Source organism: Trachypithecus francoisi, unplaced genomic scaffold (assembly GCF_009764315.1).
Source record: "Trachypithecus francoisi isolate TF-2019V2 unplaced genomic scaffold, Tfra_2.0 Lachesis_group8, whole genome shotgun sequence".
In the NCBI taxonomy this organism is placed as follows: Eukaryota; Metazoa; Chordata; class Mammalia; order Primates; family Cercopithecidae; genus Trachypithecus; species Trachypithecus francoisi.
In genome coordinates this window covers 12803556-12830754 of record NW_022681473.1, presented here as the reverse complement: position 1 = coordinate 12830754, position 27199 = coordinate 12803556, and the positions used below count along the sequence as shown (strand labels likewise).

Sequence of the window (27199 nt, the reverse complement as noted above, 5' to 3'; positions counted from 1 at the left end):
ACTTAGAACTTTGTGTGAGATAGACTGGCCAGCATTAGAGGTGGGTTGGCCATCAGAAGGAAGCCTGGACAGGTCCCTTGTCTCAAAGGTATGGCACAGGGTAACCTGTAAGCCAGGGCACCCAGATCAGTTCCCATATATAGATTCTTGGTTACAGCTAGTTTTGAACCCCCCACAGGGGTTAAGAGGACAGGCAGCAGCAGTACTAGTAGCAAAGGGACAGTTAGTTAAGGAAGGTCCTCACTCCCACCCACTGAGGGAAGTCAGCACCCTCAATGCGACCAGACATGGAGAGGCTAAGACAGTACTGTGAGGCATTAATAGAAGGTCTAAAGAAAGGGGCTCAAAAGGCTACAAATATAAATAAGGTCTGTGAGGTCATCCAAGGAAAAGAGGAGAGTCCAGCGCAATTCTCTGAAAGACTGTGTGAGGCTTACCGTATGTACACTCCTTTTGATCCAGATAGCCCTGAAAATCAGCGCATGATTAGCATGGCCTTAGTTAGTCAAAGTGCAGAAGATATCTGGAGAAAATTGCAGAAACAGGCTGGGTTTGCAGGTATGAATACCTCACGGTTACTTGAAATGGCCAATCAAGTGTTTGTGAATAGAGATGCAACAAGCCGCAGAGAAAGTTGTAAGGAAGGCGAACGCCAGGCTAGGTGAAACGCCGACTTACTGGCCACGTCCATTACAAGAATTCCCCCGGAAGGAGAGGGAAAGGGGGGTTCTGGGACGAATACCCAGTCTAATCACCCACGCTTGCAACGTAACCAATGTGCCTATTGTAAGGAAGTGGGACATTGGAAAGATAAGTGTCCCCAACTGAAGGAAAATCAAGGTGATGCAGAACAAAAGACCTCAGATAAAGACGAGGGAGCTTTGTTCAATCTGGCTGAAGGGCTATTGGACTGAAGGAGACCCGGCTCAAGTGCCCCCAAGGAATCCACGCTCAGGATTACAACTGGGGGCAAGGACATTAAGTTTTTTGTCGATACTGGTGCTGAACATTCAGTAGTGACCACCCTGGTCACCGCTTATCCAAGAAAACCATTGATATAATCGGAGCAACAGGAGTTTCCACTAAGCAGGCTTTCTGTCTACCACAGACCTGCTCGGTGCAGGGACATGAGATAGTTCACCAGTTCTTGTACATGCCTGACCGTCCCTTGCCCTTGCTGGGAAGAGACTTGCTTAGCAAGCTGAAAGCCACCATCTCCTTTACAAAGCAGGGCTCTTTACTGCTAAACTTACCGGGAACAGGAGTTATCATGGCCTTTACGGTCCCCCAGGAAGAAGAATGGAGACTTTTTCTAATTGAGCCAGGCCAAGAGATAAAACCAGCTCTAGCTAAGTGACGGCCCCAAGTATGGACAGAGGATAATCCTCTGGGACTGGCAGTCAACCAAGCCCCCATACTCATAGAAGTTAAGCCTGGGGCCCAACCAATTAGACAAAAGCAGTATCTGGTTCCCAGAGAAGCTCTTGAAGGAATCCAGGTTCATCTCAGGTGCTCGAAAGCCTATGGAATTATAGTTCCTTGCCAGTCTCCATGGAACACCCCCCTCTGCCTGTTCCCTAAGCCAGGGACCAAGGACTACTGGCCAGTACAGGACTTGGTCCAAGGAGAAGTTTACAAACGCTCTCCTGAGCCAGTGTTTCAAGCTTTCTATGATGAACTAAATGTGCCAGTACCAGAAATTCCAGGAAAAACAAGAAATTTGTTTTTGCAATTAGCCAAGCATGTAGCCTAGTCTCTCAATGTCACTTCATGTTATGTATGTGGAGGAACTGTAATGGGAAATCAATGGCCATGGGAAACCCGAGAATTAGTACCTACAGACCTAGTTCCTGATGAATTCCCAGTTCAAAAGAATCACCCTGATAATTTCTGAGTCCTAAAAGCCTCAATTATTGGACAATATTGCATAGCTAGAGAAGGAAAAGAATTCACTCACCCCATAGGATGACTTAGTTGTCTGGGTCAGCAACTGTATAATGGTACCACAAAAACAGTCACTTGGTGGAGTTCAAATCACACAGAGAAGAATCCATTTAGTAAATTCCCAAAGTTGTAAACTGTGTGGACTGACCCGCAGTCCCACTGGGACTGGACAGCCCCCACTGGATTAGACTGGATATGTGGGCATAGAGCTTATGCCAAATTACCTGACCAGTGGGCAGGTAGTTGTGTTATTGGTGCTATTAAACTGTCTTTCTTCCTACTGCCCATAAAAACAGGCAAACTCCTGGGCTTCCCTGTCTATGCTTCCTGTGAAAAGAGAAGCATAGCTATAGGAAATTGGAAAGATGATGAATGGCCCCCTGAGAGAGTCATACAATATTATGGGCCTGCTACTTGGGCACAACAAGGCTTGTGGGGATACCAGACCCCCATTTACATGATCAACCAAATCATATGGTTACAAGCTGTCTTAGAAATAATCACTAATAAAACCAGCAGAGCCTTGACTATTCTGACCCGGCAAGAAACTCAGTGGAGAAATGGTATCTATCAAAATAGATTGGCTCTTAGCTACTTGCTAGCAGCTGAAGGAGGGGTCTGTAGGAAATTTAACCTTACTACTTGCTGTCTACAAATAGATGATCAAGGGCAAGTAGTTGAAGACATAGTTAGAAATATGACAAAACTGGCACACGTGCCCATGCAAGTATGGCATGGATTTGATCATGGGGCCATGTTTGGAAAATGGTTCCCAGCGCTACGAGGATTTAAAACTCTTATAATAGGAATTTTAATAGTAATAGGAACCTGCTTACTGCTCCCTTGTTTGCTCCCTGTACTTCTTCAAATGATAAAAAGCTTCATCACTACCTTAGTTCACCAAAATGCCTCAGCACAAGTGTACTATGTGAATCACTATCGATCTGTCTTGCAAGAACACATGGGTAGTGAAAATGAAAGTGAGAACTCCCACTAATAAGTGAGATTCTCTAAGGAGGGGGGAAAAGGGAGGAGACCACCCCTCATATTGTCTTATGCCCAATTTCTGCCTCCAAAGACAGAAGTAAAAACTAAAAGGCAGACATGAAATCCACAAGCAGACAGCCTGGCGCCACACCTGGGCCTGGTAGTTGAAGATCGACTCCTGACCTAATTGGTTATGTTATCTATAGATTACAGACATTGTATAGAAAAGTACTTAAAAATCCCTGTCCTATTCTGTTCCATTCTAATTACCAGTGCATGCAGCCCCCAGTCACATACCCCCTGCTTGCACAATCGATCACGACCCTCTCAAGCAGACCCCCTTAGAGTTGTGAGCCCTTAAAAGGGGCAGGAATTGCTCACTCAGGGAGCTCGGCTCTTGAGACAGAAGTCTTGCTGATGCTCCCGACCGAATAAACCTCTTCCTTCTTTAACTCGGTGTCTGAGGGGTTTTGTCTGTGGCTTGTCCTGCTATAGGTCTAAGTGGAATCTAAGTGGATGCATCACCAAGCCAGCTTCTCCAGCCCAGGGAGGGGGATGCCCCTGGCCCTGGTGGACCTGGACCAGTGATCACATCCTTGAACTGCTTCCCACCTGCCTGGGGTGGCCCAGAGTACAGGAATCCCCAGGAGCCAGGAGCTTTCTCGTCTGGGAGCACAAAGGATGTGAGGAAAAAATGGAACCCAGCCCAGCCCAGGGAAACACATGGCCTTTCCCCGGCCCCAGGCTTCCCTATCTTCTTTGCAGAGACCCTGCCTCTTCTTCAAGGGGGTTGATTCCAGACCCTCCAAGAGCAACAGGGACACGGAGCTCACATACACACCCACACACCAACACAGAGATCACACATCAACACGGAGATCACACACATCAATATGGAAATCACATGCGCACATATCAAATGGGGATTACACACACATCAACATGGAGCTCACACATACACCCCAAGATAGCAATCACACACACAACATGGAGATCACACAAGTCAACATGGAGATCACACACACACACATCAACATGGAAATCACACACACACATCAACATGGAAATCACACACACAACGTGGAGATCACACACACACATCAACATGGAGATTACACACACATCAACATGGAAATCACTCACACACATCAACATGGAAATCACTCACACACATCAATATGGAAATTACACACATCAACATGGAGATCACATTCACACATATCAACAAGGAAATCACATTCACAGACATGAACATGGAGATCGCATTCCCACACATCAACATGGAGATCACACACACATCAACATGGAAATCACACACATCAACATGGAAATCACACACACACATCAACATGGAAATCACATTCACACACATCAACATGGAAATCACACATATCAACATGGAGATCACATTCACAGACATCAACACAGAGATCGCATTCACACACATCAACATGGAGATTGCATTCACACACATCAACATGGAGATCACACACACACATCAACATGGAGATCACACACACACATCAATACGGAGATCACACACACATCAACATGGAGATCTCACACACACACATCAACATGAAGATCACATTCACACACATCAACATGGAGATCGCATTCACACACTTCAACATGGAGATCACACACACACATCAACATGGAAATCACACACACACATCAACATGGAGATCACACACACAACATGGAGATCACACACATCAATATGGAGATCACACACACACATTAACATGGAGATCACACACACACACATCAACATGGAGATCGCATTCACACACATCAACATGGAGCTCACACACACACATCAACATGGAGATCACACACACATCAATATGGAGATCACACACACACATCAATATGGAGATCACACACACACATCAACATGGAGATCACATTCACACACATCAACATGGAGATCGCATTCACACACATCAACATGGAGATCACACACACATATATCAAACGAGGATTACACACACATCAACATGGAGCTCATACATACACCCTAACATGGAGATCACACACACAACACAGAGATCACACAAGTCAACGTGGAGATCACACACACACAACCTGGAAATCACATACACGTCAACATGGAGATTACACACACACACATCAACATGGAGATCACATTCACACACATCAACATGAAGATCACACACATGCAACACGGAAATCACACACATCAACATGGAGCTCACATATACACCTCAACATGGAGATCACACACACAGCACAGAGATCACATACAACACAGAGATCACACAAGTCAACATGGAGATCGCTCTCTCTACACACATACACACACATGCACACACACACACTGGCACAAGCCCATCATTCATGACAGAGCCATCTCTTGTATCTGCTAGGAAAACACCACCTGTGGAAAGTCACCTCAAACTTCCAACCTCATCCCTCACAAAGGAGATATGGAGGTTTTGGTTTCAGCTTTCACTGGAGTCTGCAGCAAGAACTGGCATCATGCTGCCCACTTCCCGCCTCTCCCCACCCAGACCCGTGCCTCAGGGACGCCTGTCCTCAGCCCAGCCCTCAGCTGCAGCCAGGCCTTCACCCTCCATAACCCCTTCAGGGTCCCCACTCCCTGCAGCCCTGTCCCTCCAGGATGCGTGGCCTTGTCCTGTGTGGGGGTGGCCGAGAGCACTGCCCCAGCCCCAGGTACCTTAGGCAGGAAGCTGGCAGAGGCCAGGGCTGCCATTCAAACAGGGGCAGGTGGTTTTGCCAGGAGGAAGTTGACAGTTCAACTTCAAACATGGGTGACGCAGGCCCCACACTGCCTGCTCCCCGTCCCACCCCTCCCTGAGCATGCCGCCCCGCCCTCTCCCTCCCTGAGAGCGAGACACCGGGCCAGACATCCTCACCTGCAGTGCTGAGCTACCCAAGCTGAGGCAAGAGAAGGCCAGAGACCATGCCCATGGGGTCTCCGCAACCGCTGGCTACCTTGTACCTGCTGGGAATGCTGGGTGAGTACCCCTTCCGGGTGTCCTGCGAACACCCGGGCTCGCTCCAGGGCAAGGAAGGAGATCCCAGTTTTACCCAAGGCTGACTCTGGGGTCCACATGTCACCCCTCTGGAGCGTTGTGGAGATTTGGGGCCACTGGGATCCTGGCCTGCCCCCACTGCCCAGCTGCAACTTGGCCCTCTGCCCTGCATGTCCCACCCACCAGGAGCACAAGCTTGCCTCTCTCCTGCGCTGTTGAGAGCCTTGCTTTACCCTTCCAGTGCAAGAGAGACTGCAGGGGGGACCCGCATCCGATGGGGCCCAGACAACCTGATTCCTAGGCTGAGTTGGATTTTAGCAGCGCATACAGGCCTCCCTCTTCAGGGTCCCCACTGACAGCCCAGCCTTTACTTGGTGGCCTCCAGAGACATGGAAACGCCGTCTCTGAAGCAGCTCTGATGATGCTCTGGACAGAGAGTGGGCAAAGGGAGGGTGCAGCCGCCTCTGAGGACAATGTCTGAGCAAATGTCAAGGACTCAAAGCGGAAGTCCTAGGCCCTCTCACACTCAGTTCTGGGTCAGTCCCAGAGCGGCCCAGCCAGGCTGGCTGGGATGAGTACACTCTGGGCCTGCTTTCACTCGAGCCCTGGGTTGTAAGCCCGACGCTGTGACCTCAGATAGGTCCCCAAGCCTCTCCAGGCCTTGATCTCCCCATTTATGAAATGTGGGGGTTGGGGTGTGAACTGGATGAGACCTGACCACTTCCTGAGGATTTGGAAGGTCTGGCAGGGTGACAGAGGTACGTGACTCCAGGCTGGAAACCAGAGGATGCGAGCAGCTTCCAGACTGGCAGGGAGAGGGTCTGGAGGCCTTGCCTGCCTGAGCACGGAGCCTCGGCAGCCTCCTAGGGAAGCTGGGTGTGCAGGTTTAAGTGTGGGGGAATGTGTGTGTGTATGAGTCTGTGTGCATGTGTGTGAGAACTGTGTGGGGGGAATGTGTGTGTGAGAGTCTGTGTTCATGTGTGTGAGAAATGTGCATGGGGGAATGTGTGAGTCTGTGTGAGTCTGTGTGTGAATCTGTGTGTGTGTGAGTCTGTGTGTGTGTGAGTCTGTGTTCGTGTGTGTGAGAACTGTGCATGGGGGAATGTGTGAGTCTGTGTGTGTGAGTCTGTGTTCATGTGTGTGAGAAATGTGTGTGGGGGAATGTGTGAGTCTGTGTGTGTGTCTGTGAGTCTATGTGTGTAAGTCTGTGTTCATGTGTGTGACAACTGTGTGTGGGGGAATGTGTGAGTCTGTGTGTGTCTGTGTGTGTGAGTCTGTGAGTCTGTGCGCATATGTGTGAGAACTGTGTGTGGGGGAATGTGTGAGTCTGTGTGAGTCTGTGCGCATGTGTGTAAGAACTGTGTGTGGGGGAATGTGTGAGTCTGTGTGTGTGTGAGTCTGTGTGTGTGAGTCTGTGTTCATGTGTGTGAGAACTGTGTGTGTGGGAATGTGTGAGTCTGTGTGTGTGTCTGTGCGCATGTGTGTGAGAACTGTGTGCATGTGCTTTCATGAGTACAACGTGGCCTCCAAATGCAGGATTATCTCCCCAACGTGTGACAATGGCACCTGTGCACACATGTTCACATGGCTCTTCTCACATGTAACAACAACAGGTACAAAATGCCTTCTGTCCCAAAGTAAGAGGCCTAGAGACAGACCCCTGGCTGGCTTCGGGGACCCTGCTGAGGAGGGACCAGGCCCTTAACCCCCCGCACCTGCTCCTCACCTCTGGCCTCAGACTCCATTGAGATAGGGAGGCTCCCAGCCAAGTTTGGGAGCCCATGTCCTGCTCTAGGGCCCTCCCACCTGAATCCCATCATGGGTGAGGCTCCTGATGGGACCAGGCAAGTTCCCTGGCCCAACACAGGCCAGAGTCAGGAAGACTTGGAGGTAGCCCCTTCACCCCCAGTATGGGGACCAGCTGGAACCCAGGAATAGGCAGTTCCCAGCGTCTGAGTGAGCCGGTGGGTACCAAGCATTCCCATTTTTCAGTGCGTCACTGCTTACAAAGCACTTTTAAAGCCATTTTCTGCTGCAAGCTTCACAGCAGCCAATGAAGTAGGTGGGCCCATTGGCCCCCTTTTACAGTGGGGAAAAGCGAGGCCCAGGAAGGCCAAGTGCAAACCCAGAGTGCAGCAGCTGGTGCAGAGCTGAGCCGCCCCCAGCCCAGCATTCCTGCCTTCACAGAGGCCCCTCCCTGTACCCTTAGCTAAAAGGGAAGGCCACCAAAGGGAAGGCCACTCCCCTGTGGGAAAATGGCCCCAGGACACAACCTCCACCAGCACAGATACAGCCACTAGAGCTGGGGACACCAAGGACCAGGGCTGGGGCTGGAGTCAAACAGTGCAAGCACCCTTTGAGCCATTCCAAGGAGAGATGCCGCAATGCCAGAGCCCTGGGGACACCACAGCCTCCTGGCTGGCATCGGGGCTTGGGGACCTTTGGACCCTGAGGCATGAAGATGCCCTCAGCATGTCTGGGTGCTCGTGACAGGCCAGGGCTTCCCACAGCTACTCCCCTCTCAGCCCTAGTCTGCCTGGACAGCTGCAGGCAGTGAGGTGGGGAGGCGGCTCTGACAACTGCACGTCCCTGACGGGCACAGCCGATGCGACTCTAAAAGCCAGCATTGGGACATGGGAAAGTCATGGACTCTGTAGTTCGAATTCCAGTCTGCCACTTACCAACTGGGCGATCTTGGACTAGTTCTGTAAGCCTCAGTTTCCTCATCTGTAAAGTGGGTACAACAGTACCTCATAGAGGCTTATAAGGATGTAATGCATCAATGCACACAGAGCTTGAGTACAATCCTGGCATATAGTATAGTAAGTACTCAATAAACAATAATAACAGCAATAACTATTATTATTATTATTATTATTATTACCAGGGTCAGCAAGAAACAAAGCGAGGTAGGAGCCAATGGGGAGAAGGGTCTTGCCAGAGGCCTGCACGGCCATCAATCTCTCTACCCCTCAATCCTCTTGCACAGGCTATTTATTCACTAATTCATTCATTTATTCATCTACAAATATTATTGAGCATCTCCTGTGCATCCGGCTCTGTGCAAAACACTGGGGATACAGAGACCAAGGCAGGAGTCCCTGCCCTCAAGGATCTGACCAGCTAACAGGAGACCTGTTAGAGAACACAAGTAAGCAAGCTCATGCCTGTAATCCCAGCACTTTGGGAGGCCAAGGTTGGTGGATCACCTGAGGTCAGAAGTTCAAGACTAGGCTGGCCAACATGGTGAAACCTCATCTCTACTAAAAATATAAAAATTAGCTGGGCAGGGTGGCACGCACCTATAATCCCAGCTACTCAGGAGGCTGAGGCAGGAGAATTGCTTGAACCTGGGAGGCAGAGGTTGCAGTGAGCTGAGATCGCACCATTGCACTCCAGCCTGGGCAACAGAGCAAGACTCCATCTCAAAAAAAAAAAAAAAAAAAGGCACCTGAAATATTTACACATTTTGAAATACTGAGTGCAAGGCGGGGATCAGCAAGTGCCTCGGGCACAATACAGTCTACACTAGGAGGACATCCCTTTGGCTGGGCAGGCAGAGAGGGCCTCTCTAAGGACGCGAGGTCTCATCTGAGAATCTGAGACCTGAATGAGGGATGGAGCCAGCCAGGCAGAGAAAAAAGGGAAGAGGGTCCCAAGCACAGCGGATGGTAGGGCAAAGGCAAGAGGAAAGGACAGGCCTGAGAGCGTGGGGCTCCTACTGGAGCAGAGTCCCAGGCTGGGTGAGGGAAGCTCACTTGAAGACCCAGAGCTCCCCACCTCCAGCAGGGAATGAAGGGACCTGGGGGCCCAGGGGCTGGCACTGGCCTTCCTGGTCACTCTGTCGCCACCAGTTCAGAGGGGTTTTCCCTGCAGTGACCAGGCAGCAAATTCAGCTCAACCTGACAAAACTGATTGAACATCTGCTCTGTGTGTGTATGTGTGTATGTGTGTGTGTGTCTGTGTGTGTGTGTGAGAGAGAAATTGATTGAACATCTACTGTGTGTGTGTGTGTGCGTGTGAGAAACTGATTGAACTACTGTGTGTGTGAAATTGAACATCTGCTCTGTGTGTGTTTGTGTGTGTGAAATTGAACAACTACTGTGTCTGTGTGTGTATGTGAAGTTGATTGAACATCTACTCTGTGTGTGTGTGTGTGTGAGAAATTGATTGAACATCTACTGTGTGTGTCCATGTGCACATGTGCTGTGTGTGCCTGTGAACACAGATGTGCACAGCCCTGTGGAGGGGAGCTTTGGAGCAATGCTGACCTAGTTTGATTTCTGCTTGGCCACCCACAAGTGAACATCTCTCAGGGTCTCATCTATAAAAATAGGGGTTCCTTGCTGTGCCCAACTCAAAAGATCACTGCAATCATTACATCGGGTTTATTCAGAGACTACATATGGACTGAACACCTACTATGTGCCAGACACTGTTCTAAGTGCCGAAGACACAGCAGTGAACAAAACAGTGGAAATCCCTGCCCTGGTGCATCTGGCATAATAGGGTGTGATGGGGAGACAGACAAGAGACAAGCCAAGCTAGTGATGATGCGAATACTACATGGTCATGAGAGGTGTGGAGACAGACAGCTAGAGGAGGGCTGGGACCGGAAGCCTTGGTGGGGTGTGTTGTACCTAGGGAGGATTCAGCGGTTCTCATGAGAAGATGATATTTGAGTCAATGTTTGAAAGAAGGGAGTGAGCCCACCGTGTGGGACCTGAGGAGGAGCGTTGCAGGCAGAGGGGTGTCCAGTCACAGGTCAGTGAGGGGGTCCATGAGGCAGCCACGAGGGCCACAGAGGCCCCCCTAAGGACTTGGGCTGTTTCTCCCATGCACTGGCGAGCCACACAGGAGCAGAGAGGTGAGCGTAACTCTCACCTCTCCAGGTCCTCAAGTGCATCTTGAACCCCGGGCCAGATGCGTTTGGAAATTCAGAAGGTTCAGATTGTAGAAGGAAATACTGTATACATACTGTGCGCTCTTAACACACACAGTGAGGCCTGGGGCAGCACCCTGCGTTCAACACATTCCCATGTCCACAGTGAAACATGAATTTGCACACTTAGAGGAATGTGAAGACAGCAAACACCCTCCCACCAAATGTGTTAGAACAAGACTTGTAGATTTTGGATTTTGAATTGCAGATAAGAGATTGTGGGCCTGGATCACTTCCTCTATAACTGTCACTATCACTGTGATCAGCAGCATCATCATCAACATGTACCTTTCAAGGCCTGGCTTTCATGGTGTCCAGAGGGACCCTAATACTCCTCTCCGGGGGACAGGTATGGTAGGAATAGCGTAGGAAATGGGTGGTGGCAGTCTGCAGAGACGACAGGGGTCCCATGCACTGCCACAGACTCCCACAGAGGCATCTGGAATGAACCCCTCCCTCCTTCTGGCCCCAGTTCCCCCATCTGCACTCCAGAAAAGCAGGCTCTGGGGCCTCCCTGGGGTAGACTCCCACAGGCCCTGTCAGGTGATGGAGACAGGGTTTCTCTCCTGACTCTACCACCAGCTAGCTGTGTGACCTTGGGCAAGTCACTCAGCCTCTCTGAACCTCGGTTTCCTGATCTGAAAATGGGGGTGAGCATGGTCCCTTCTTCACAGGGCTGTGGGTAGAAAGAACGAGCCTAGAGCATGAGAGAGCCTGGGGTAGGTAAAGCTCTAAACAAAACCAAAGGCTTGTCACTGTGACAGCAGAGACACCGTATATGGTGCGAAACTCATGCAACAGCAGACCACTAGCGCGAGAGAGAAATAACAATTCCAACAGCAAAGGTCATTCTGCCCACGACCCACTGTCCGCTCACTGGGACAGGCCCTGGGTGAGCCAGATTAGAGACCTGAATCTGCTGTTCCTTCCTGCGGGCTCCATTCCCAGGCCTCTCCTGGTTTCAGCCCAGTGTGATTCTGTATGTGTTTTGCACATAAAAGCCGCCTAATCATAAACCAATCATTTCATCTGTGCGCAACCCAAGAAAGGGAATTTTGGTCCTTCACGATCTTCGTTTCCCTAAAGCCCTGACACGGCTCCAACTCCACAGATGACTGTCTTTTCAGAAAAAGAGGGGCTTCTGGCCTTTCAACTCAGCCAGCATAGAGGATTCAAGGAAGATCCAGAATCCTCCCCAGAGCACAGGCAGAGCTACTGTATTTGATGGACATCGATGGCTGTAGCATGGAGCGGTCTGTGGACTGTTAGAAGCAATCATGTTTACGGGAAAAAGGGAACACCTGACTTGCAAACTACACTAAATCAGTCGTAGGTTTCTTATCTGTGAAACAAACTGGTGATAGCTCCCTGTCCTGAGGCTCCAGGAGGAAATGGGGTCTTCTGTGAAAAATCCTCATCCTGGGGTCTGCACAGGGTAAGGATGCCGTCATTTTATTACCATCGGTCATTATCACAGGCCCCTCCCTGTGAATCCGGGTGCCTGCAGAACCCTAAGCAGGCCACACTCTTGCCTCCATTTCCCAGGGTTCAGGGGCGTCAGAGACAAATCCCGAAGGGTCCACGCAGGACCTAGGAGTGAGCCAGAGGCAGGGGCCAGGAGGGCAGGTCACGAAGCCAGCCGCCCTGGGCTGAATTCTGGCCGTGCCAAGCCCTCACTCCCGTGCACCACGACGGCCTCCTCCTCTGTAAACTGGGACCCATCATGGAAGTCAACAATATTCATCTGTAATCCCAAAGCCCAAAAAACATTTGTAAGTTTCTGGCAAATGCATTTGGTGCAAATCCTGACCTGAACGAACGGGAGGCTATTTATAATCTTGACGCATCCCACTTAGTGTGAAATTGTATATGTTTCGCGGTAGACACTGCCGTGTGTTTGAAGCCCGGGCTCTCCAGACACATGGCGACCGTACGGTGCCAGCAAGGCGTTGACAAAACAGAAGGCAAGGGCCACCGCCACTGCCTGGGGCCGCCAGAGGCGCAGCCAGTGGAACCAGGATGTCCTATTTTTCAAAAACACCTGGATCTTGAAATTTGTTTAAAAAGCAAAACAAAATTAAAAGAAACCTTTTTTTAAAAATTGGCTCAAAAAATTTTAGACACTGTGCAGCGCAAATAAAACTCATGGGATGCCATAACGAGAGCCAAAGTGAGAATCACCCTGGATACTGTAGGGGCAAGAGGAACGAGAGGGATGGGGAGGCGGATATAAATGTCTTGGAGCTGCTTTCGGGAATGCATCAAATCCTCACCAAGACCTCAGGGCAGGCAGGGACAAAAATATTGTCTCTGCCAATGCAAAGACAAGAGACAGGGGCCCCAGGGGTGTGATAAACCTTCTAACTTCTTTGGCCCTGAGTTTTGCCTGGGTTTGCCCAGTCCAGGCCCTAAATTGTGAGAGCTCCAAGGGGAGGTGGGCAGGAGAAGGAAGCGGTCTTCAGAGAATTCTCATCCGTAGCCCCAGTTGCTCAGTGTGGCTGGTGGATAAGGAAACGGTATAGTGCTTTCAGGCCTCGGGAAGCCTCCTGGTCTCGAGTGTCAGGGATTCTGTCCACAGCTTTGGCAACAGCAGGAGCCTCGGGCTTCTTGAGGCTAGAAAGGATGGCGCAGGAGTAAGCTGTAGACTCCCCAGAGGGGTCAGGGAGACCCTGAACACAGACTGCAGGGCTCAGGGGAAGGAGGGTGCTGGTCTGACCCCTGTGAGAAGCAACTAAAAAATGAAAATAGGTTGTGGACCCTCAAAACCTCAATGTTCATTCTGCTCCCTAAATTATAAGTGAAAAACAAACTAGCAAACAAGCAAACAAAAAAACCCTGAACACATTCATGGACAGGCAGAAAGAATATACACTACACACTCAGGAAGCTTCCAAGTCAGCTGCCCATCTCACTGCCCTTCTCCAACAGCCACTGAAATCCATCAGGAGCTAAAGATTAGAGATCGTAGGTGTTTGAACCAGGGGGAAGGTGAGGGATTGTGGAATCTAACTTCCTTACTTTACAGATTAAGAAACTGAGCCCACAGAGGTTGAGTGACTTGCCAAGGTCACACAGCACATTCATAGCTAAGTCTTCCCACTGTATGTTTTACTGACTGAATGGTATCACAAGTTCATTCCCTTTGATCAGGATTGCACACCAGGGCCATGCAGGAATCCATGAAACCTGGGGCAGGCCATCATGGGCTTCCTGCTGGAGTGAAGGGAGGCAGTTTGGGCCTCACTGGCAAAAGCTCAGACTCGGTGCCAGATGGCTAGGGTAGAGTTTGGGCCCCAGCACTCATTAGCTGCTTGGACAAGTCATTTAACCCCTCTCAGTTTCCTGGTCTGTAAAATCGGGACCAAAATAATAGTACCTACTTCATAGCATTGGAGTGAGGACTGGGAGAGTTAACGTGTAAAAAACCCAGAAGAGTGAAAACTTTTAAAATGTTGGTGATGGTGACAGTGATGGTGATGATGGCGACGGTGATGATGATGGTGACAGTGATGGTGATGATGATGTTGACGGTGATGGTGATGATGATGGTGACAGTGATGGTGATGATGATGTTGACAGTGATGGTGATGATGATGTTGACGGTGATGGTGATGATGATGGTAACGGTGATGGTGATGGTGATGATGATGTCAATGGTGATGGTGATGATGATGGTGATGGTGATGGTGATGTTGATGGTGATGGTGATAATGATGTTGATGGTGATGGTGACAGTGATGGTGATGATGATGGTGACAGTGATGGTGATGATGGTAACAGTAATGATGATGATGATGGTGACAGTGATGGTGATGATGGTAACAGTGATGGTGATGGTGATGATGATGGTAACGGTGATGGTGATGGTGACGGTGATGATGATGGTGACGGTGATGGTGATGGTGACAGTGATAGAGACAGAAGGAGAAGAGAGGAAGTGCTGCTCATCTGGGGACCAGACAGGCACCCAGAGGAAGGTTCCAGGATGATGCTCTAGAACGCATAAATATCTTTTTTATTAAAGCATTTGTTAGAGCATTTTTTTAAAGAATTTCAATTGGTTTTCCAGTTTGTTCAGTCTTTCCCAAGAACGTTCTCTGAGAAAGGCCTAGGCTATTCTGTGTAGAATATACCAAGATTGTCAGGCCCGGTCCCTGTCCCCAGGCCTTCAGGGTCTGACTGCACGAGCGCTTCCAGGTCAGATCCAGGGGTGTCCATCTCTGCATCTCCAAACCTGGCACTCCGGAGGAGCAATTGGGTGGCTGGGAGCAGAGAGCATGGGTTTTGGAGTCAGACACATGGTTCGACTCCACCTGCCAGCCGTATCACCCGGGACAGGGCATTTGCCCTCTCCTGACATTTATACCAGGAACATACTCAACTCTCGTGATGGGGCTGTGTGGAAGACTAACAACAATATCTATGATGAACATCCCGAGGGCTAAGGATGCAGCAGGTGCTCAACAGTTGGCAGCTGCTGTTAATAATGAACATTGAGTATGACGACTCAGGAAACAGAGATGCTCCTTGACCTACAGTGGGGTTACCTCTCATATAAACCCATTGTAAGCTGAAAACATCCTAAGTCAAAAATCATTTAATACCCCAATAAACCCATTGCAAATTTGAAAAGTCATAAAACACCCTAAGTCTGGACCGTCTGCGCAAAGTTTCCAAGTTAGAAGAAAGAAGTGGTGAGCCCCATGGTCTGGCTCTCTGTGCTCCTGGACAGGGAATCTTCCCACTGGGAAAGCTCCCCGAGGGTCTGCCGCCCTGGGCACAGCATCCCCCAGCCCAGCCTACTCTGCAGACCAGTAGCACCAGCTCTGAGCACCGAACACAGGCCAGGAAGGCACGGAGCTAAGCCCTTTATGCCGATTAACTCATCTCGTCTTCACAACAGCTCTAGAAGGCTAGTCCCATGCTCATCCTCATGCTATGAGTGAGGAAATCAAGGCTCGGAGGCATAAAGACAGGACAGACGTGCTCCCCAGACTCTATAGGCAGGAAGTGGCAGAGCTGATACTCAGAACTGGAGCAGTAGAAAGTTATCGGTGACTGAAAACCCATCCTGAACTATGTAGCACTGAAGGGCAGATCTGCGGACTCCCACTCCCCCCAGGCGGCACTTCAAGCTGCCTTAGCCCTCGAGACTTAGCCAGAGGGATGACTCTTTCAAGGCGGACTGCCCTGCTTCTAATGGGCAGCTGGGATGAGAGGGAGGTGGGAATGAGAAGTCAGGAGTGAGAGGTGAGGGCAGAGCAAAAGGGCCTCCCTCCTGATCTCTCTCGCTAGCTGGACATCTTCCCAATGGCCTCCTGAGGCTGCCCTGCCCACTGCAATAAATCAGATGATTGGTTGGGCGTGGTGGCTCATAATCCCAGCACTTTGGGAGGCTGAGGCAGGTGGATCACCTGAGGTCAGGAGTTCAAGATCAGCCTGGCCAACATAGTGAAACCTCGTCTCTACTAAAAGTACAAAAATTAGCTGGGTGTGGTGGTGCATGTCTGTAGTCCCAGCTACTTGGGAGGTTGAGGCAGGAGAATTGCTTGAACCAGGGAGGCAGAGGTTATAGTGAGTCAAATTCATGGCACTGCATTCCAACCTGGGCAAGAGAGCAAGACTCTGTCTCAAAAAATAAGGCCGGGCGCGGTGGCTCAAGCCTGTAATCCCAGCACTTTGGGAGGCCGAGGCGGGTGGATCACGAGGTCAGGAGATCGAGACCCTCCTGGCTAACACGGTGAAACCCCGTCTCTACTAAAAATACAAAAAACTAGCCGGGCGCGGTGGCGGGCACCTGTAGTCCCAGCTACTCGGAGGCTGAGGCGGGAGAATGGCGGGAACCCGGGAGGCGGAGCTTGCAGTGAGCCGAGATCGCGCCACTGCACTCCAGCCTGGGCGAAACAGCGAGACTCCGTCTCAAAAAATAAATAAATAAATAAAATAAAAATAAAAATAAAAAATTGATCAGATGATTGACAACTGGGCCATCCCTTTCCACCCCGGCCAGACAGACCTCTGCACACTTCCCTGTTGATGAGAATAACCTTCCCCTTCCAAGGCCCGTGACTCCTAGAGCAACAGCTGTGAAAGGATCTTGCAGATTCAAGGGAAACTTACCACAGGGCCATGATGACTTCATTATGAAGAGTCTTGATTCTGGGGCAAGGATGAACTGTGGGGCACATCGTCCCCTTAAAATTCAACCACCAGCTTGAGAACACTCAAGCAAGAACAGCTTTTTCAAAGCACACCTATTTTTTAAGAGATGGGGTCTTGCTATGTTGTCCAGGCTGGACTCAAACTCCTCAGCTCAAGTGATCCTCCTGCCTCAGCCAGCTGAGTAGCTGGGACTACAGCCTTGAGCCCCTGGCCCAGCTCAACACACCTATTTTTTAACACCCAGCAACAATTTCTCACAAACAATTTGAACACAGCCTTTCACTATTAATATATAAAGCAGTCTCCCTGACCCAGTGCCGTAAATCCAAGAGTAAACCCAAGTCAGACAGATGGAAATCAAAATACTCTACCTGCACCCTAACTGATCATGCTAGGTGGTGAATACAGAGGTTAAGCTTTGAAGTCACGTGAGCTTGCTACTCCACCTTGTCATCACCCAAATTAAACCTCTTCCCCAGCCACAGATGAGCTGGCCGGCTGCTGCTCTGCTGAGAGCCCTGCAGTGGGCCACTTTGCCCCCGCTCCACAGTGAGACAGGGCTACAAGGAGGTAGAGCTTCCACGTGGTCCATATGGAGGCAGGCTGGTTCCCTGCAGACCCCTGTTCCCTGAGCCTGTCGCCTCGGCTCCCTTGCCAACTAGCTGGCTACACTACTGTGGGCAGGTCCCGCCATCTCTTTGAGCTTCGTCTTCACCAGAAATGGGTAGCTGTTAAAGATAAGTGGCTGTCATTCTTACTCTGCCTTGGGAATGCTGGAAAGTAGCAAATGTTCTCTTGGGTTCCCTTTCTTGCTCATTTCTTTCTTTCCTTTTTTTTTTTTTTTTTTCTTTTCTTTTAAAGACAGAATCTCACTCTCCCATGTAGTGGTGCAATCTCAGCTCACTGCAGCCTCCACCTTCCAGGTTCAAGCAATTCTCCTGCCTCAGCCTCCCGAGGAGCTGGGATTACAGGCATGCACCATCACGTCGAGCTAATTTTTGTCATTTGTGGTAGAGACAGGGTTTCACCATATTGACTGGGCCAGTCTCAAACTCCTGACCTCAAGTGATCCGCCCACCTCGGCCTCCCAAAGTGCTTGGATTACAGCCATGAGCCACGGCGCCCGGCCCTTTTCTGGCTCATTTCTCCATTCTCTAGAACTAAGGAGCTCAAACTTTTTCAAGAGGAAGCAACACACAGGACATTTTTACATTGCAACCCCCAACGCACAAAAAGTGGTCCTTACCCTCACAATGTATAGTGCGTTCTGACATTCTTTTTTATTTTATTTTTATGGTTTTGAGACAGTGTCTTACTCTGTTACCCAGGCTAGAGTGCTGTGGCATGATCATAGCCCACTGCAGGGTCCAACTCCTGGGCTCAAACAGTCCTCCCACCTTGGCCCCCCTAAGTGCTGGGATTACAGTCATAAGCCACCGTACATGGCCTCTCTATTCTATTCCATTTCATTTTTTTAAAAAAATTGATGGCCCAGGTGCCATGGCTCACACCTGTAATCCCAGCACTTCAGGAAACTGAGGCATGAGGATCACTTGAGTCCGGGAGTTCAAAACCAGCCTGGACAACATAGTAAGACCCCATCTCTAAAAAAAAATTGTAAAAAAATTAGCCAGGTATGGTGGCTCACGCCTGTAATCCTATCTACTCAAGAGGCTGAGGTGGGAGGATCCTTTTGAGCCAGTGAGGTTGAGGCTGCAGTGAGCCGTGATCATGCCACTGCACTCTAGCCTGGGTGAGGAGAGTGAGATTCTGCCTCAAAAAGTAATAATAATAATTGATGGTTACATTATTACAAAGGTTAGCATGAGGGAATTTGAGGTAGGGAGTAATGGAACTGGTGTATACCTTGATTGTGATGGTGGTCACATACATCTATATATGTGACATTCACGGAATCATGCAGTAAAGAAAAATCAACTTCGTGTATGTTCATTTTAAAAGCAATGGGTTTTTAAGAAGAAAAAAAATCGATGGTTGCAACCCACTAAATAGAATTCATATCACTCAGGGGTTCCAACCTGGAGTACAAAAATTCCTGTCCCTAAAACCCACGAGTGTGGATAGGGGGAGGCAGAAAGGGCCATTGCTCAGGCTGTAGGCGGGTGAGCTGGGGAGAAGGGAGACGGTGGGAGGCTTCACTTCCTGACCCTCCTCTCTCCTTTCTGCAGTTGCTTCCTGCCTCGGACGGCTCAGCTGGGATGACCCAGGTAAGGAAGAGCCACATGGAGAAAGGCCTGGGGCGGGGGAGAGTGGGGCTGTGGTTTCGTCAGGCCATAGGGGACCTCTCGATGAAGCCATCACTTCTGCCAGAGTGAACCCCACCCTACGGAGAGAGTGAACCCCAGCATATACACAGGCACATAGATGCAGACACTGCACATTTAAGATGCTCACATGCAGGTGGGTGCTCTCAACAGCCATATATCACCCACAAATGCCAGATCTCATGATAATTATTACTATGACCCGCTCACCATGCACAGGAAACATTCCAGCTCATAAATACACCTTGCAAAGTCCTATTTCCTACCCAATCCTGACAGACACTCCATGGTCAAAGATGTTTAGAGGGGAGTCTGCAGAGAGAGGCTGCAGACTGATTGTGAGGTGTGTGGCATGTCCAGCCTTAGAGGTTGGACTTTAGTCAGAGAGACTGTTTCCCAAATAGGGTTCCATGGAGCATGTTGGACAAAGAGCAGGCAACACCGCATCTCCCACTGGAGACTGACAGTGTACACCGGCCTGGTGAAGGCTCTGAGAAATCCTGCAGCTAAGAAATTATTACACTTTTTAACCCAGCAGTTTGCACCCTCATTTCACCACAGACCTCTCCTTCACATTGACTGGAATAACACCGGGCTGACTGTATCTGGGGAGAATTGTGGCTGAAGGGTCTTGAGATGCCACTGTGCAGCCAGAGGGAGTGACAGGAGCCTTAGCAGGCCCTAAGCACGACCTGGACCCTGCACTGACATCCTGGCTCCAAGCTTTGGCACACTGCTTGACCTCCTTGAGCCCCAGTTTCCCCAGCTGTGAAATGGGCAGAAAATCTCTTGCCTGGTGAAGCTGCAATGAGCCAGCTCGCTGGGCAGACAGCCTGCAAAGCGCCCCACCAATGTTAGGTGTTGAGACGCGCTCGTTCTGCCTCTAACTAGCCAAGTGTCTTTGGCAAGCCCTGGCCCTCAGCTTTGGCCCCAGACTGTCCTCGTCGGAAGAAAAGGGCAGCCTGACCCATGGTTCCCGACCAGGGAAAACCTCCCCTCAGAATCACTTGGAAGAGCCTTTCACATTTCTAAAAATTTCTTGAATCGGTGACACATTCATCCATCTCAAAAATTTTAAAAAATATATAAAGATCTATAGTGAAGAGTCTCACTTCCATCTCTATTCCCGTCTATCCCAGTCACCCCCATGTCGGCCCCAACACCCCAGGTAATGACCACGTTTGTTTCTTGCATATTCTTCAAGAAGCTCTTTATGCACAAACACACACACACCCCAGACACACACCCCACACCCCACACCCCACACACACCCCACACATACACCCCACACACACGCCACACACACATCACATCACACCACACCCCCACACACACCCCACACATACACCCCACACACACCACACACACATGCCACACACCCCACACACACGCCACACACATCACACACACCCCACACACACACCCCCCACACACACGCCACACATACACCCCACACACACGCCACACACACCCCACACACACCCCCCACACCCCATACACCCCACACACACCACACACACACGCCACACATACACCCCACACACACATCACACACACGCCACACACACACCCCACACACACCCCACACACACCACACACACACACACACACCCCACACACACGCCACACCCACCCCCCACACACCCCACACATACACCCACACACACACACCCCCCACACACCCCACACACACCCCACACATACACCCCACACACCCCACACACACACCCCACACACACACCCCACACACCCCACACATACGCCACACACACATCACACACACCCCACACCCCCACACACACCCCACACACCCCACCCGCCACACACACCCCACACACACCCCCCACACACATGCCACACACACACCCCACACACACCCCCCACACACACCCCACACACCCCACACATACGCCACACACACATCACACACACCCCCCACCCCACACACACACCACACACACCCCACCCACCACCACAACCCCACACACACCCCCACACACATGCCACACACACACCCCCACACACCCCACACACCCACACACACACCCCCCACCACCACACACCCCCACACACACACAACACCCCCCACACACCCCACCCCCACACACCCCACACCCCACCCACATGCCACACACACACCCCACACACACCCACACACACACACACCACCCACCACACACACCCCACACACACCACACACACCCACACACACACCCCACCCACCACACACCCCACACACACGCCCCACACACATGCCACACACACACCCCACACACACACGCCACACATACACCCCACACACATCACACACACCCCACCCACCACAGACACCCCACACACACCACACACACCCACACACACACCCCACCCCCACACACACCCCACACACACGCCCCACACACATGCCACACACACACGCCACACATACACCCCACCCACTCACACACACCCCCCACACATACACCCACACACACACCCCACACACACCCCCCACACACCCCACCCATACACCCCACACACACGCCACAACCCACACCCCACCACACCCACACACACACCCCCATAACAACCCCCCACCACCCCACACACACCCCACACACCCCACACATACACCCCACACACACCCCCCCACACACCCCACACACACCCCACACATACACCCCACACACACCCCACACACACCACCACCCCACAAACCCATACCCAACACCACACACACAACCCCACACCCCACAACACCACCACACACACCCCACCACACCACACCACACCCCACCCACACACACCCCCACCACACGCCCCACACACATGCCACACACACACCCCACACACACACCCCACACACACCCCACACACACACACACCACACACACACTCCAAACACATGCCACACACACACCCCCCACATACACCACACATACACACAACCACACCACACACACCACATACACACCACACACACACGCCACACACACCACACACCCCACACACACCTCACACACACCCCACACACACCACGCATACACACAACCACACACACACCCCACACACACTCCACACACCACCATACACACAACCACACACCACACACACACCACACACATCCCACATACACCACACACACCACACATACACACAACCACACACCACACACACACACCCCACACACCCCACATACATATGCCACACACTCCACACACACCACACATACACACAACCACACCACACCACACACACACCCCACATACAACCACACCACACACACACCACACACACCACATACACCACACCACACCACACATACACACAACCACACCACACCACACACACACCACACACCCCACATACACATAACCACACACACACCACACACACCACACATACTCACCACACCACACACATTATACATACCACACACACCCCACATACAACCACACACACACTACACACCCCACATACAATCACACACACCACACACACTACACACACCACACCACACACGCACCCAACATACACACAACCACACCACACACACCACACACACCCCACATACATATAACCACACTACACACCACACACACACATACATCACATACACTACACCACACCACACACACCGCACACCACATACAACACACACCCCACACGCACACCACACACACCACACACAAACATGCACTACACACACCACACACCACATACACCACACACACACACCACACACACCACACACCACACCACAACACCACACACACATACCTACCACACACACTCCACACACACCACACCACACAGACACACACACCGTACACACACGTATATTTTTCCCCTCATGGAGTTTGATAAAATCACACAAGCCACATGTCTGCCCATGACCCAGCAATTCCACTCCTAGGTATTTACCCAAGAGAAATGGAAACGCCCACATAAAGACCCATATGTGAATGTTCACAGCAGCTTTATTTGTAGTAGGCAAAACCTGGAAACAAATCAAATGGTGAATGGAAAACAAATGTGGCATGTGCACGTAGTGAACTGTTATTCGGCAATAAAAAGGAATGAACTACTCATGCATCCAACGACATAGTTAAATCTCAAATACATGCTAAGCAAAAAAAGCCAAACCAAACAAAATAAAACACCTGCTGTATGAGTCCATGTCTATGACACTGTAGCGCAGGCAAAACTCATCTTTTGTGACAGAAAGCAGATCAGTGTTTGCCTGAGGCTAGATTCAGGGAAATTAACTATAAAGGGGCCTTAGGGAACTTTCTAGATGATGGAAATGTTCCATATCTAGATTATGGTGGTGGTTATATGCATATATACATTTGTCAAATTTCATTGAACAGTACCCTTAAAATGAGTGCATTTCACTGTATGTAAATTTACCTCAATAAAATTAATTTTTTTTTAGATGGAATCTTGCTCTGTCACCCAGGTTGGAGTGCAGTGGCACGATCTTGGCTCACTGCAACCTCTGCCTCCCTGGTTCAAGCGATTCTCCTGCCTCAGCCTCCCGAGTAGCTGGGATTACAGGCGCCTGCCACCACACCCAGCTAATTTTTGGTATTTTTTCTTTTTTTTAGTAGAGACACTGTTTCACCATGTTGGCCAGGCTGGTCTCGAACTCCTGACCTCAGGTGGTCTGCCTGCCTCAGCCTCCCAAAGTGCTGGGATTACAGGCATGAGCCACCACACCTGGCCTAACATTAATTTCTAAAGATCGTTTAAAAAGCAGACACCAACCCCAATCTCAGACCCCTTGAGACAGAATTTCTAGGACAGGGGCCATCCTGCTGGACAGTGGGTGCCAAGAACACCTTGCCCATTTATCTGAGCTCCCTTCTGACTCTGAAATCTGGAGCCCCACCCTCCTGGGTCCAGCTTTGGGACTGCCTGGGTCAGGGCCCTCCTCTGGGAAGCCCCTGCAGTGCCCCAGAAGGGATGACGCTCACAAGGGGTGAGGCAGGCAGCCCACGGGGCAGGAGGGAGCTTGACTGGGCGTGGGGCCTCGTAGAGAGAGGGTAGTGAGGGGTTCCAGTGGGGAACCCCTCCCAGCCTGACCCCCAGCACACCTTTCTGACCCCCAGATTTCCAGACAAGGCTCACCCGTTCCAACTCGAGGTGCCAGGGCCAGCTGGAGGTCTACATCAAGTACGGATGGCACATGGTTTGCAGCCAGAGCTGGGGCCGGAGCTCCAACCACTGGGAGGACCCCAATCAAGCGTCAAAAGTCTGCCAGCGACTGAACTGTGGGGTGCCTTTAAGCCTTGGTCCCTTCCTTATCACCAACAGACATCAGAGCCAAATCACCTGCTACGGACGCCTGGGCTCCTTCTCCAACTGCAGCCACAGCGGAAGAGAAGTGTGTCGCCCTCTGGGCCTGACCTGCTTAGGTGGGTAACTGGCCAGCCACATGGGCACCCTGGGCCTGGGCGCCAGCCCCGAGGAGACTGCCCAAGGCCTGTGATCTAGGGTCTGAGCCAGCTGGTGGAAGGGGTGGGGGGACCCCAGTTTATAACTACTCCCAAGACACATACCCAGGAGGGAGACTGGAAGGGGCCAGCACCCATCTGTAGGATGGCAATGGAGGACCTAGTTCTGCCAATCACTGACTTCATCAGCGCCTCTGAACCTCCATTCTTCCATCTGTGAAGTGGGGTGGTACTTCCCGCCTCTCAGGAGGCTTACAGACAATGTGTGGGTCAAGCGGACCTGGTGTGCCAAGCGGCGTTCATGCCAGGAGCTCCTGGTCCTCTCAAGGTTGCCAGCTGCCCCCGGCCCTCCCCACACCACCCATTCCTCCCTCACCAGAGTGTCTCATTGCAGAGCCCCAGACGACAACACCTCCACCCACAAGGCCCCCGCCCACCACAACTCCAGAGCCCACAGGTAAGAGGATTCTGAACCCCCCGTAGGGAGTCAGCGCTAGCAAATAAAAACCCAGGATGCCCAGTTACATTTGAATTTCCGATAAAGTGGAAATGTTTAGTATTGACGTGTTCTACGTAATATTTGGGACCCCACCACCTCCCAAGGCCAAGTGTTGGTCAGCAGTTGTCCACAAGTTGGGGCCAAACAGCAAGGAGTGCCCAGGAGCCCTCGGCGCTCAGGCTGGCTCCCCCTCCCGCTCTCTCCTCTCCCAGCTCCTCCCAGGCTGCAGCTGGTGGCACAGGCTGGTGGCCGGCACTGTGCCGGCGTGGTGGAGTTCTACAGCGGCAGCCTGGGGGGTACCATCAGCTTTGAGGCCCAGGACAAGGCCCAGGACAAGACCCACGTCCTGGAGAACTTCCTCTGCAGCAGTCTCCAGTGTGGCTCCTTCTTGAAGCATCTGCCAGAGACCGAGGCAGGCAGAGCCCAAGACCCAGGGGAGCTGCGGGAACACCAGCCCTTGCCCGTCCAATGGAAGATCCAGAACTCGAGCTGTACCTCCCTGGAGCATTGCTTCAGGAAAATCAAGCCCCAGAACAGTGGCCAAGTTCTTGCCCTCCTCTGCTCAGGTAAGTGAGACCTGGCCAAGCCCCATGACACCTGCTGCCCTAGGTGGGGTCACAGAGCATGCCAGAAGGTCAGGGAACATATGTGCAGCACGGGGCACTATGGAGAATACAAGGGAAGTGGAGGCCTGGTCTTGGCCTCTAAGAGGTAAGAAGGGTTGGGGTGGGGAGGATGCATCCACACTGAATGCCTTGGTAATCTCTGCAAAGCTACACACCCCAAGCCCAAAGAAACCACTGGCTCAGCTGCCACATGGGGAAGGGGAGTCGGCAGGACTTCCAGGAGGAGGCAAAGTCTTTTCGTGGATTCAGGGGAGAAAAAAAATGTCTAGGTAGGAATTGTGGCACGTGCCAAAGATGGGACACTTGGAGGGGTGGGCCTTGCAGGAGGGGCGTTTATAAATCCCAAGGGTTGACATTGCAGCAATGGTGAGAGGTGGGAGGGCCCTGAGGCCTGGGGGTAAGAGCACAGCAGGCAAAGAGAGAAACAGAGACAGCCCCAGGAGGGCTCTGCAGAGGGTCCTGAGCCGTGCGCTGACAAAGTAAAGAGAATGATGCCGCTGTGTGGTTGAGGGGAGGAGGCAGGTGAGACTGAGTCTGCGAGACCCCAGTGGGCCAAACTAGGATCAATGAAGAAAACTAAAGGCAAGAAACCAGAGCTGAAATGAAGGGAGAATCCTCGCAACACACCTCCCTCCAGAAGTAGCGGGTTCCTATGGTCAGAAGGGTTCTCAGTAAAGTCCAGATTGTACTTACCGAGAGCTTACTTCGTGCAGGGACCGTTCCTGGGCATTCTAAATTTTCCACATGGCCTTAGGAGGTGGGTGTTATTATTATCATCCCTTTTTACAGTCAGGAGGCTGAGGTTTAGAGAGGCTAAACCTCTTGCCCAGTACTATGGAGTACTTGCTAGGATTTCTGTTCAAGCAGGGTCACTCTAGAGCCTGTTGTCTCAGCCTTGGTGACTCAGTGTGGTCCTGGACCAGCAGCAGCAGGTTAGAAATGCAGGTGCTCAGGCTCCAGCCCAGACCTTCCGAATCAGAATCCACTTTTCAGCAAGGTCCTCAGCAATTTATGCGCACAAATCTAGGAATCACTGCTCGGGGCCACCTGGCTGTCCTGCAAGCACGCCGAGTGCCTGGTGTAAATTAGTAAAATGCTGCCCCTCCCCCAGCAGAAGCAGCTCCCAAGGGTCTCTTGGTCTGATGAGGGGAGCAGGGCTGGCTCCCAATCCCACCCGTCCCTCAGCTACTATCCTTCCTGCAGGCTACAACCTGTAAAACCATACCCAGCGTTCTTACCTTTGAAGCTTCTTCTAAATAGATTTACGAGGGCTTTGAAGCTGGATGTTGCTAT

The 27199-nt window shown here is 51.2% G+C and overlaps 1 protein-coding gene across 2 annotated transcripts in view; it reads left to right on the top strand.

Annotated features, from left to right (window-relative positions):
- Positions 1–5720: 5720 nt before the first annotated feature.
- The window catches only part of CD5 (CD5 molecule), a 28766-nt gene continuing 7287 nt past the window's right edge, over positions 5721–27199 (top strand). For both annotated transcript variants that reach the window (XM_033207403.1, XM_033207404.1), the window contains exons 1-5: positions 5721–5936; positions 19248–19286; positions 24437–24742; positions 25176–25238; positions 25493–25846. In XM_033207403.1, the coding sequence (XP_033063294.1) occupies positions 5882–5936; positions 19248–19286; positions 24437–24742; positions 25176–25238; positions 25493–25846 (817 nt within the window). In that variant the 5' untranslated portion in view covers positions 5721–5881. The remainder of the gene's footprint in view (positions 5937–19247; positions 19287–24436; positions 24743–25175; positions 25239–25492; positions 25847–27199) is intronic.